Source organism: Lepidochelys kempii, chromosome 6 (assembly GCF_965140265.1).
Source record: "Lepidochelys kempii isolate rLepKem1 chromosome 6, rLepKem1.hap2, whole genome shotgun sequence".
In the NCBI taxonomy this organism is placed as follows: domain Eukaryota; kingdom Metazoa; phylum Chordata; order Testudines; family Cheloniidae; genus Lepidochelys; species Lepidochelys kempii.
Genome location: NC_133261.1, coordinates 131,927,821 through 131,940,959, shown reverse-complemented (window position 1 = coordinate 131,940,959; position 13,139 = coordinate 131,927,821). Strand labels below are relative to the sequence as shown.

The following is a 13,139-nucleotide window of genomic DNA, read 5'->3' as shown; positions in this document are numbered from 1 at the left end:
CTGTTGCATTAGGAGATGGTCTGCTTGCAACCAGATTTGACTGCTGCATATGCCAACTTCGTTGCCTCTCTACGTCCTTCCTTACAGAAACTAGTCTAGTGGTTCAATAAAGGTGCTGAATGGGTTTAAACAAAAGAATTTTATCGTTCTGTCATGTATTTAAAGACCAAAAATAAGCTTTAAATTATTCAATCTATACTCTGTTTTCAAATGTAGTATGCCAAGTATATGGAGAATCACAGCATTGAAGGCGTGAGACATGTCTACAGCAGGGCCTGTACTATACACCTTCCTAAGAAACCAATGGTTCATATGCTATGGGCTGCCTTTGAAGAACAGCAGGGTAAGCCTTTTCTAGTTAAATTAGCCTTTTGATTGTTGCTGGCAGTGATTTTTTTAAAGAGTTGATGGATGCATGGTGTCTGCATTAAATATTTACCCAACATTTTTAGGAAACATAAATGAAGCAAGAAGAATTTTGAAAACATTTGAAGAGTGTGTTCTGGGACTTGCAATGGTTCGCTTGCGAAGAGTTAGCTTAGAACGCCGACATGGAAACATGGAAGAAGCTGAACATCTGCTTCAGGAAGCTGTTAAGAATGCTAAATCAAGCGGTGAATCGTCATTTTATGCCATCAAATTAGCACGACATCTTTTCAAAGTTCAAAAGAACCTTCCAAAAGCAAGAAAAGTGCTGTTGGAAGCCATTGAGAGAGACAAAGTATGTGTTTCTGAAGGCTTTATAAACAGTCCTGTGATATTTAATTTCCTCTTCCTTTTAGTCAGTGCGTTAAAACACGGCAACAATGATGACAGGTTTTCAGACTGTATGTAAAGCATTTTATTGCCACATGGAGACACCAGTCCCTCTAAGCTGACGTTGCCAGATTTGCAGGTTATGAATCTTGCCTTTTTCACCCTTCAGATAGCATCCATGATTCCCCTAATGTTCTGAGACATCTTTGTTTTTCTCTGTCCTGCTCCCTTTCAGACATAACGAACAATGCAGGAATGCTGACGTTCCATGGAAGGAATTTATTAAATACCATTGGTAGTGTTAGTGCGGGACCACTTTATTTGGGTGCCAGCTTCGAGCCCTCATGCTAATCACAAGGATACACATACCCTCAGATTTACTGTAGACCATGGGCGTCTATTTATAAAATGACACAGGTCAAACAGCAGGTTTGTTCCAAAACACTTCAGGACAGGAAACCTTTGTACTGACTACACTATAACATCTGTTTACAATGTAGGACACTGGTGCGCAGAGCTGTTGAACTGATTAGAAAGAAATGCTGGAGATGTACTTGGGCAAACACTATTTTACAATAAACTATAACTTTTTTCCACAGGAGAACACTAAATTATATCTCAACTTACTTGAAATGGAGTATAGTGGGGATCTTAAACAAAATGAAGAAAACATCCTCACATGTTTTGACAAAGCTGTCAATGGTGCATTGTCTATAAAAATGAGGATTACATTTTCTCAGCGAAAAGTGGAATTTCTGGAAGATTTTGGTTCTGACGTCAACAAGTAAGATTTAATCTACACTATGACTGTAATGGGGGTCACCAAATGAGGTGCTGTTTATAACTTCGGGAGAAGAGTTTGTTAGATATACTCCTTAAACTACTATTTTAGCACTGCAGTTATGACACTGTTAGAGTTGAGGACAGACAAATTCATACCAAGTTCCTATTTTCAAGTATTAGCAACTTTCTGCTTTCTGGAAAAGCTGCCATTTTGTCGCATGCTTGTTCTCAGCTCAAAAGAGTGTTGTCTTTTTGTTTGAAAGCTGTGTGGTAAGAGACCATTTGTCTAGGCTTTATAGTGGGGGATACTCTTGAAAGAGGACATGAAAAAAAGCGTTCAATCCTTTTTTTTTTTTTTTTTTTTTTTTTTTTAACTACTCAAAGATGGGCAGTTGTGGGTGAAGTTAAATTTTCAAACTTGCCCTAACTTGGCTTATCCTTGAGGACTAGTATCATTAATGTGTTCAGAAATCACAGGCTTTCTAATTGTATGCTGTGCATTGAGCCTTCTCTAGGCATCAGACGTTTACAAAAATACAACTTTTAATTGAATACTTTTTATCCTCTTCATTCTCAATATTACCATATTACTGTAATTTTCCTGCTTTTGGCTTGGATTTTCCAAGCCATAAGTTAGCTTTTCTGCATTGCATGTTGCCAATAATAGCCTATAGTAAAATTCTGCCTTCTGATATGCACTGAGTTTCATGGGAACTATGCATGTAACTCACAGGAAGGAAATTGGCTAAGAGAAGGCAAGCTTTTAGGTTTTGATATGGTGCTGCAGGGCAAAATATCTGAGATGTGCTGAACGAAAAGAACAGGGATGGAACTCTAGACCTACTTGTGTCAAAGGAGGTGGCTGATGGAAGAAGCAGTTTTGGTCTGTCAACTTTTGAACTGCAGTAGTAAGACGAATCTGAACCAGCAGCTGAGCCTATATTAAATGAAATTAAAATATAAATGAAATATCTAGGAAACATAAAAATTGTTTTTGCGCCTATTGAAAGATGGGCTGCTTTATACACTGTTACTTGATAGCTATATGGCTCTTCATGCAGCACTGAATTCCTCTGTTTTTCATATAATTTGTGAAAGGTCTTTAGATATTTATATGAATTATAGCAACACATGTAAAACATCATGCACATTTATGGTGCAGTATAAATGCTTAATATAAACACAACTGTAAGTAATGGTAGGTTGGTATTTTTGTGGGGGGAAAATGTCTTCATATGCCACTGAAAATGATCTTCACTATATTAACATACAAATTTGAACAATTTGCTGTGCATCATGAAGATAATTGAAACTAGCAAGCTTTTTGGTCTTCCTCACTTCATAGTGGATAGCTTTAATCTTGGTCTTAATTTGATTTTAAAAATTAGTATACCTTTCCATGGTTTCATAGTAATACAGAATTTTTACAGTCTGAAATAGACATTCTTAACAGTTGTCACTATAAAACATCCTTTGATTGACAATGGATAGAAGATGTACAGATTGGTAGCCTAATTATGTACAGGCTGTACTGTTTTGAAAATTTAACATGCATGCTAAATAAAGTTTGTGGGGGGGTGTGTGTGTTTTTTTTCCCCTCAGGCTTTTGGATGCCTATGATGAACATCAAACACTTCTAAAAGAGCAGGATTCTTTAAAAAGGAAAGCAGAAAATGGGTATGAACTGTATTCACCTCATGCTCCTAAGTCAATTGATAGTTCGTGCAATAGTGGTATTGCTTTGAATTCCAGGGTAGCAAAGACAGGATCCTGGGGTATTGTAGAAGTGTATAGACTGTGTGTAGTGTATCTGGAACAAAACATTTTGAAATGTTTCTAAAACATTTCAGAGAATGTCACTGACTGCCCCATACTCATCATTAAGTATTTTGGGTTTTTCAAGTTCATTTGTTTTTTAAAGACCTTTAAACTACTTTGGGCTTTGTACTCTCTTCCCAGGAGGCCTAAAAGAAAAGGGAGTGGTGCTAAATATTAAATAGAGTGTAGCGTATCTAGGTATATCTCTAACTTGACTGTAACGTGTTTTGCCTTAATTTAAAGCATTGGCATCCCAAAAGTACTTTAAATTCAAATGCTTGTGCTGGAAGCTGCTAGAATTCCTGGAAATGTGTGTTTAAAAAAAAAACAACCACACACAAACACCCCCCCCCCCACAACCCACCCAATAGAATCATAGAAATGTAGGGCTGGAAGGGACCTCAAGAAGTATCAAGTCCAGCCCCCTGCACTGAGGCAGGATGAAGTAAACCTAAGCCATCCCTTACAGGTGTTTGTCCGACCTGCTCTTAAAATCCTCCAGTGATGGGGATTCCACAACCTCCTTTGGAAGCCTATTCCAGAGCTTAACTACCATTATAGTTAAAAAGTTTTTCCTGCTACCCAACCTAAATCTCCCTTGTTGCAGACTAAACCCATTTCTATTTGTCCTACCCTCAGTGGATATGGAGAACAGTTGATCACTGTCTTCTTATAACATTCCTTAACATGTTTAAAGATTGGTGTGGGAGGGTTTATAATCTTCTTTTCTCAGTTTTTTAATCTGTCTTCATAAGTCAAGTTTTTCTAAACCTTTTATCATTTTTGTTGCTCTCTTCTGGACACTCTAGGAAAGATTTGGACAAATTACAAAGTATGGCCCCAGAATTGGACACAGTACCTCACCAGTGCCGAGTAGAGCAGAACAGTCGCTTCTTGTCTTACATATGATATTCCTGTTAATATATCCCAGAATATTAGCCTTTTTTGCAACTGCACACACTGTTGATTCATATCTATTTGTGATCCACTATACCCCCAGGTCCTTTTCAGTAGTACTAGCAGCTAAGCCATTGTGTAGTCCATGCTACCTATTCCTTATAACCCTATCATCCTCTAGGTGCTTACAAATTGATTGTGTAATAATTTGTTCCAGTATCCTGGCAAGTATCAAAGGTAGGCTGACTGGTCTGTAATTCCTTGGGTTCTTTTTGTTCCTCTTTGTATGTTTACCCTTCTCCAGTTGTCTTGGACCTCACCTCTCCTCCAGCAGTGCTCAAAGATAATTGCTAACAGTACCGAGAGTGCTTCAGTTAGTTCCTCAAATACCCTAGGATGATTTTCATCAGGCTCCACCCATTTGAATACACCCACTTGCTATTTCTTGCTTTTATTTCTTGCTTTTATTACTTGCTTTTCTAAGAATTAGGTGCTGCCATCTGCAGCTCCTGTTGACTTCAGCGAAAGCAGCATGTGCCTGACCTCCCAAAATTGGATTCCATCTTTGGGTTCCCGCCTTAGAAGCCCAGACTTGAAAACGTCACCTTGATTCTTATAAAGTATACAAATACACATTTGTGTAGGAAGTAAAGCTTTTCTAGACAGTGTTTTAAAGTTTGTTAAACAAAATACATTCGTTTAATTTTGCAGATCAGAGGAGCCAGATCAGAAGAAAGCACATACAGATGATGCGACGTTGGCATCTACCCAAATGATGGATGGAGACATGCAAGCAAATCAGGTTGCATATAATTATAATGCATGGTATCAGGTGGGTATGAGGTTATCACTTTCCATGACTGTACACTCTGAATGTATGTGGCTGTTTTACCCCCAAGGACCTTATTTATCTGCAGCTAGATACTTAATGTCTCAGATAAAACTCTAGTTCTGCCTTCTTTCCTTTTGCACCCGCACTGCCCCTTTACATGAATTTGTTCCTCTGTCGTGGGCCAAGAGTGGCAAAGACTGCAATAGCTGGCTCTTGTGTGACTTGACTCTTATATAGGCCTGCTTGCATAAAAAAGACTCCAAAAGTACACAAACAGTTGAGGAAATCAGCCTCTCTTCATGCTGGAATCTTCTGCCCTGCAGGTAGAGGACTACACATTTCTGCAGAAAGGCTATTTCAGGGTTGCCACGTTCGTGAGGTGTTTTTTTTTCTTAAAATGCCTCAACACTTACCTGAGGTCTGACTTGCTTTTTTACAGTTACTCGTCTGAGAGAAACACAGGACGGCATTGCGCGTGCCTGTGTGGATGCCAGTCTTGGTGTGGGTGCCTCCTGTGCTCCCTCGTGCTCCTGTAGGGGCAGGGCAGCTGCGGCCCTCCCTGAATTTCATCTCGCTGCCCATGGAAACAAGACAGAACCTAGCGACTGTCCAATCTGTTAGGCTTTAGCTTCCTCTAAACTCTTCAGAACTTTCCAAAATACCTTCTACTTGCTGTAGAAACAACAGATAAACTATGACCCACTATTGTCCTGAAGTTGGACATACCCCCATATGGCATGGTTCAACCGCCTACCTAATGGTGGACTCTTAAATCTTCGGGCTTCACGCCTTGCTCTTTCTCCAATGGCCTAATTCTGCTAATGAATGGGCATAGCATATGCCTCTTCTACTTGGGAATGAATCATGCACCAGATATGTGTTTGGTGTATTCCAGTCGTTTTCTTTGAGGAGTTGCAGGATGCTGAACTGCAGCTCCATTCACTGGCGCAGTCAATGAAGGGCCTCTCTGGATCCAGGAGTCAGGTACCAGATAAAACATCTACAAGCACCCCCTCCAGTAGACATAGGATGCCCAAGGCTGGTGGCAAAGCAAATGCAGACATCAATGTAGCAAAGTCTGGTGTCAAGAGAGGCCACTCCGAACATCAGGGCAGAGACTCTAGGCAGGGCTTTGGGTCTTCCAGGAGAAAGACTGCATAAAGCCTTGAGGGGAGGCAGAGGGATCACTGAGCCCCACACTAAATCTAGAGCTAGAGATGGCTCCTTGTTAACCATTACGGCATCACACACTTTGCAACCATCAGCACTGACCCCAGCAACAGGCACTGACGGCACTGATGTCAGTTTTGCACTTTTCGTGGGCCAAGAGTGGCAAAGACTGCAATAGCTGGCTCTTGTGTGACTTGACTCTTATATAGGCCTGCTTGCATAAAAAAGACTCCAAAAGTACACAAACAGTTGAGGAAATCAGCCTCTCTTCATGCTGGAATCTTCTGCCCTGCAGGTAGAGGACTACACATTTCTGCAGAAAGGCTATTTCAGGGTTGCCACATTCGTGAGGTGTTTTTTTTTTCTTAAAATGCCTCAACACTTACCTGAGGTCTGACTTGCTTTTTTACAGTTACTCGTCTGAGAGAAACAGTTTTGCAAATTTGCACTCTCAGCAAATTTGCGGATGATACTAAACTGGGAGGAGTGGTAGATACGCTGGAGGGGAGGGATAGGATACAGAGGGACCTACACAAATTGGAGGATTGGGCCAAAAGAAATCTGATGAGGTTCAATAAGGACAAGTGCAGGGTCCTGCACTTAGGACGGAAGAACCCAATGCACAGCTACAGACTAGGGACCGAATGGCTAGGCAGCAGTTCTGCGGAAAAGGACCTAGGGGTGACAGTGGACGAGAAGCTTGATATGAGTCAGCAGTGTGCCCTTGTTGCCAAGAAGGCCAATGGCATTTTGGGATGTATAAGTAGGGGCATAGCGAGCAGATCGAGGGACGTGATCGTTCCCCTCTATTCGACATTGGTGAGGCCTCATCTGGAGTACTGTGTCCAGTTTTGGGCCCCACACTACAAGAAGGATGTGGATAAATTGGAGAGAGTCCAGCGAAGGGCAACAAAAATGATTAGGGGACTGGAACACATGAGTTATGAGGAGAGGCTGAGGGAGCTGGGATTGTTTAGCCTGCAGAAGAGAAGAATGAGGGGGGATTTGATAGCTGCTTTCAACTACCTGAAAGGGGGTTCCAAAGAGGATGGCTCTAGACTGTTCTCAATGGTAGCAGATGACAGAACGAGGAGTAATGGTCTCAAGTTGCAGTGGGGGAGGTTTAGATTGGATATTAGGAAAAACTTTTTCACTAAGAGGGTGGTGAAACACTGGACTGCGTTACCTAGGGAGGTGGTAGAATCTCCTTCCTTAGAGGTTTTTAAGGTCAGGCTTGACAAAGCCCTGGTTGGGATGATTTAACTGGGAATTGGTCCTGCTTCGAGCAGGGGGTTGAACTAGATGACCTTCTGGGGTCCCTTCCAACCCTGATATTCTATGATTCTATGATGTACACATATTTGGAGGACTCTGGTCCCATGTTGAAAATTACCCTTTTACCGAGACAACCACGGTCCTGGACCCTGATGTGGGGAATGTCGTGTGCCTTGGCACCACTGCTAGAAGAAATCTGTTCTTCCCCTACTATCACAGAGACATGTCTTCTCACCTCCCTCAAGCAGGGAATCTTCTCTCCTTGGGCCAACTTGTGAGAGCATGGATAGACCAGGTGACTCTCCTTTTAGGGCCTGCAGCCACATGGGGATTAGTATTGGACTGCCATCAGGCAAGCCAGCCATATCCATATGGAATGCTACCATTGATGTCCTGGGTTTACTGGGGTCCTCCTTTGCATAATTCCAGGAGCAGAGCCCTATCCCATTCTCGGAAGAGGATGAGATTGCACTCCTCAATGGCGTGGCTTGCTAGACCACAGACAGCCAAGAAGAAAGCCAGGAATTCCTGAACATAGGATCAGAGGAGCAATGCAATCTTACCTTGCCTTGTAAGGATGTTTCAGCCTAATCACAAGACAAAGCAATGACCCCAGCACCAGCTGACTTTAGGACATTCTGAAATCGGCTTAAGAGAATAGCTGAGACTCCTGAAATAGATGTCAGTTAACCAAGAGAAATCTCGTAAATTTGATATGTTGATGACACCAAGCCTAGCCAGGATTGCCAGTTGCAATAACTGAAGTGTGGTTTGACGTAATGCCTTAGTGGGGTTAAACCTCTCTTCACCTGGCCAGGCTTGATGTCAAAAGATTGAATTTACAAGATTTTTTTTTTTTGTATGACTGACATCTGTTTCAAGAATGTCTGTCTGCTATTCATTGCATCAACCTGCCGCTATCCTGGCCGCAGCAAAAGGAGTGGAGAACTGATACCAAGTTGTGCATAAGGCTATGAATATTTTTATGCCCACCCCATCCTGGGCTTGTTGGCAGACTCAGTGCGAGAAAAGTCTAACAAGCACCCTGAGGGATAAAGACCCAAAGAAAGTCTGTTGGGTTGAGAGGAAAGCCTATTCTTCTGCCTTCCTCCGTGTTTGAGTGGCAAACTACAAAGCCCTTGTGGCCAAATATAATTTTCTAACTTGGGACATAGCAACAGCCTTTGTTGTCCAGGCTTCCATCAGAGAACAGGAATGAGCTCAAGGAGGTAATCAAAGAGGTCCAGTTAGGAGCTAAGGTGGCCCTATAACCAGCCATGGATGCTTCGGACATGGCAGCCAAGTCCATGGCTATCGTGGTTATTATATGAAATGCCTTATGGTTCCAGATGTCAGTGATTCCCAAGAGGTACAGGCTATGATATAGGATCTACCCTTTGAGGGGATGGAATTGTGCAGCCAACACATAGACAATGCTCTGCATTCCTAAGGATCTGAAGACTACCCTGTGCTGCTTGGGAATGTGTACTATAGCCCCTTAGCACAAACTGTACCATTGCCTACCTCAGATGATATAGAGCAACCAGTCATATCCCACCAAGCAGCCCGATCATACTCTAAAGATAAAGGCTAGATATGCCAGGACACATCTTCCTCCTCTTTAGTGACACACTCAGCACTAGCGGAACATTAGTAAATTTGACAGGACTGCCAGGAGTTGTCTTAGGGCTCGTTCAGAACATGTTACCTTTGTAAGTTGCCTTACCCCATTCCACCAGGTGTGGTGTGCCGTAACATCTGATTAGTGGGTGTGGAGATAAGTGCCCATGGCTGCTCCATCCAATTTCATTCACTGGATCTTTGTCACAAGAGACTGCTGCAAACAGAAGTAGCTTTGTAGCTTCATCTTGGAGCCAAAGAGGAGGTAGTACCAGAATACAGGGGAAGAGGCTTTTACTTCTGGTATTTATAGAATCATAGAACCATAGGGTTAGAGGGGACTGCAAGGGTCATCTAGTCTAACCCCTGCCAAGATGCAGGATATGTTGGGGCTAAACAGTCCAAGACAAATGGCTATCCAGCCTCCTTTTGAAAACCTCCAATAAAGGCGCTTCCATGAACTCCCTAGAGGTCTGTTCCATTGTCCTGCTATTCTTACAGTCAGGAAGGTTTTCTTGAGATTTAATCTAAATCTGCTATGCTGTAGTTTGAACCCATTGCCTCTTGTCCTACTCTCTGTGGCAAAGAATGAGTTTTCTCCATCTTTTTGATGGCAACCTTTTGAGTATTTGAAGACCGTATCTTGTCTTCCCCCTTAATCTCCTCTTTTCTAAACTAAACATTCCCAGTTCTTTAACCTTTGCTCATACGGTTTGCATTCTATCCTTTTGCTCATCTTTGTCACTTGCCTCTGGATCCTTTCCAGTTTCGCTACATCGTTTCTATACATTGGTGACCAAAATTGGACACAGTACTCCACCTGAGGTCTAAGCAGCACTGAGAAGAGCGGTCCTAGCACCTCCTGTGACTTGCATGTTATGCCTCTGTTCATGCAACTTAAAATTGCATTTGCTTTTTTTGCAAGAGCATTGCATTGCTGACTCATGTTGAGGTTGTGATCTACCACAACTCCCAGATCCTTCTAAGCAGTGCTGCTTGCAAGGCAGTTATCCCCCATTCTGTATTTATGCATTTTGTTTCTCTTCCCTAGGTGTAGCACCTCACATTTGTCTTTGTTGAATTTCATTTTGTTGTCTGTAGCCCAGGTCTCCAATTTATCCAGATCTCTCTGGATTTTAGCTCTGTCTTCCAGAGTGTTGGCAACCCACTCCCTTCACCCCAGTTTTGTCTCACCTGCAAATTTGATCTCTATTCCTACATCCAGGTCATTAATAAAAATGTAAAAGAACACCGGACCCAAAACAGATCTCTGGGAACCCCACTTGAGACCTCCCTCCAATCCAGCATCATTCCATTAATAGTTGCTCTTTGTGTGCAGTTAACCAATTATGTATCCACTTACTGGTAGTTCCAGGGAGCTCACGTTTCTCCAGCTTACTTATTAGAATGTCACATGGGACTGTGTCAAAAGCCTTGCTGAAATCCAAGTATATGATGTCTACTGCATTCCTCCTATCCACCAAACCAGTTACTTTGTCAGAGAAGGAAATCAAGCTGATTTGGCACGATTTGTTCTTGGTAAACTTGTTCTGGCTGCTGGTGATCACCCCTTTGTCCTCCAGGTATTTGCACATGGAATGTTTTATACATTGCTCTAGTAGCTTCCCAGGTACCAAGGTCAGGCTGCCTGGTCTGTAATTCCCTGGCTCCTCCTCTTTTCCCTTTTTAAAAATGGGCACCACATTAGCCCTTCTCCAGTCTTCAGGGACTTCTCCGGTCATCCTTGAGTTTGGAAATATAGCCGGTGGTTCTGAGATTTCTTCAGATAATTCCTTCAGCACCCTGTACAAAGAAGAGAGGTTTTTGTCCTGTCCTGTACCTCAGGAAACTTACATAGAGAGAGCAGTGTCTTCAGCCTGCTTCAGGAATGCGCCAATATCTGAGATCTGCCAGGTACGAACCCACCGACCAAATGGTCAAACATTATGCCAGTGATGGAACGATGCTTCAATTTTTGACTAAAGTAGTTTAAAATTTCTCATTCCCATTATCCAGTGAGGGGACTTCTTGCCAGTCACGTATGTTGGGATCCACACTGACATGTACTCTGAGAGAATGGTATGTACTGTACAGTAACTGGGGGTCTTTGAGATATTGCAGTCTTCACAGATCCCATGATCTGCCCTCAAACCCCACTTTCCAGAGTCTGTACCAACCGCAGGCTTTGATTTGTGAGGGAACTGCTGCAGGGTTGTGGCCTCCCTGCCCTTAATGCTCTCGCTTGAGGGCACAGGGTGCACACGCAGCTCTGATGGCCACAGCAGTTCAAAAGATTCCAGTCTTGTGGCGCGTGTGCTCCCACAGGGAGATGCACACTGACTATACCACCTTGAAGAACCAGTCATAGAACCAGAGAATATTAGGGTTGGAAGGGACCTCAGGAGGTCATCTAGACCAACCCCAACTAAATCATCCCAGTCAGTGCAGGGTAAGTATTCTTTTCTGGCATGATGTGTGGAGGTAGTCTGAAACTGCAACGTATCAAATATATTTGAAAAATGATTTCTGCTCTTTTTCCCCATGATGTCTCTTTTCCAGTACAACTACCAGAATGCCTGGAATTATGGACAGTATTATGCTCCCCCTCCAACCTGATCAGAAGAGAGACTGGAGTTCATTGTGGTGGTTCAGCAAAGATGGGAGTATGAAAATATATTTTTTTAAATTAGGGATGTGAACAAATGAACTATTGTAATACCTGCAGTTTTGTCTTTTTGCATGTGAAACAAGCCCATGTTCACAGGATACGTGAAGCAAGATTTGTGTGTTGGTAAATGATGCATTGATCTCTGTACGCTGCTAGTTACCATAAATGCAACTTTATTTCCCACACTAACTTAAGGAAAAATTATCTGGAGGCTTTTTTTTGTTGCGTTCTGTTTTGAGTTAGCATTGCTTCAGTAAGGATTTTTAAATCCTTCAAGCTACAATCTTCTTTTAAGCGATGAGGAAATTCTGATGTCCAGTGTTCATCACAGTAGCCAATACAAGAGGTGAACAGTGTGGAAAGGTCTATGAACATGAGCAGCCCCCTTTAATTTTTTTCATCTTTACCTGCTCTCCTCTTCACTATCCAAAAACCTCATTTCCTACCCAGCTCCTCCAGTGAAATTTTTCATGGTCCAAGTGAGCAGTGCCCTAATGAGTCTATTGCCATGATCATAATGCATACAGTAATGTCAACATTTGAAAGTTATAATGTGTATTTTATATTTTACATAGAGTCACAAATTAAATGCAGTGCAAAATGGTTGCATCCCTTTTTTAAAAAGGCACTGAAACGATGGTGTTTGGGGTGGATGTTTGTAATTTAGAATTCTCATGTACAAGTTGTGAGTAAACTTTTTCATTTTGATCAGTGATCATTCTCTTTTGTAATAAAACCAAGGAATTATTCAGTAATTCTTTGAGCTTTGTTGGATTTTCTCTTTGCTATCCCATTAAAACATTGTGAATGTAAAAACTCATTGTTATGCCGTTGAAAAACTTGTATGTCTACACTGCAATTAAACACCCACAGCTGGCCTGTGTCAGCTGCCTCAGACTCATGGGGCTATCAAATTGCACTGTTGACAGTTGAGCCCAGGCCCAAGTCAGCTGACCCAACAGCCATGGGTGTTTAATTGCAGTGTAGATATACCTATGTCCTTAACAATGCAACTACGACTACTAGCGTAACTAACTCTGGGCTAAAACATCCTTTAAAACATGGAAGTACTGTTAACTGAGGTTCTGTGTTGACCTTTGCTCTCCTATAATGCAGATGGGTTTGAACACCAAAATTAAGCTAGCAAGCCACTGGTATTTTGAAATGGAAGTGCACACTGAACTTCTGCAGCACAGCGGTTCTCCATTTGCGCTTTTCTAGAGAGGCCACCTCCAGCCTTAAGCTTTGTAGAGCACACTTTTGAATATCATTCTTCCAGCACATATTGTGCTGCATTAAAAGTGGTGGGGGATAGGTGAA

The 13,139-nt window shown here is 42.2% G+C and overlaps 1 protein-coding gene and 1 non-coding gene across 13 annotated transcripts in view; both read left to right on the top strand.

Moving 5' to 3' along the window:
- PRPF39 (pre-mRNA processing factor 39) overlaps positions 1–12,574 on the top strand; it is a 36,462-nt gene extending 23,888 nt beyond the window's left edge. For 5 of the 12 annotated variants that reach the window (XM_073350278.1, XM_073350276.1, XM_073350281.1 and 2 more), the window contains 5 exons: positions 217–343; positions 453–721; positions 1,356–1,540; positions 3,142–3,216; positions 4,966–7,217. In XM_073350278.1, coding sequence (XP_073206379.1) covers positions 217–343; positions 453–721; positions 1,356–1,540; positions 3,142–3,216; positions 4,966–5,203 — 894 coding nt within the window. In that variant the 3' untranslated portion in view covers positions 5,204–7,217. Of the gene's footprint in view, positions 1–216; positions 344–452; positions 722–1,355; positions 1,541–3,141; positions 3,217–4,965; positions 7,218–11,710 lie in introns of those variants that run through there. The other 7 variants (XM_073350274.1, XM_073350272.1, XM_073350275.1 and 4 more) reach the window with 3 other exon arrangements.
- On the top strand, positions 799–886 carry LOC140913966 (small nucleolar RNA SNORD127). The gene has a single exon (XR_012159726.1). It is a non-coding gene; the product is annotated as a small nucleolar RNA SNORD127 (small nucleolar RNA).
- Positions 12,575–13,139: the final 565 nt, after the last annotated feature.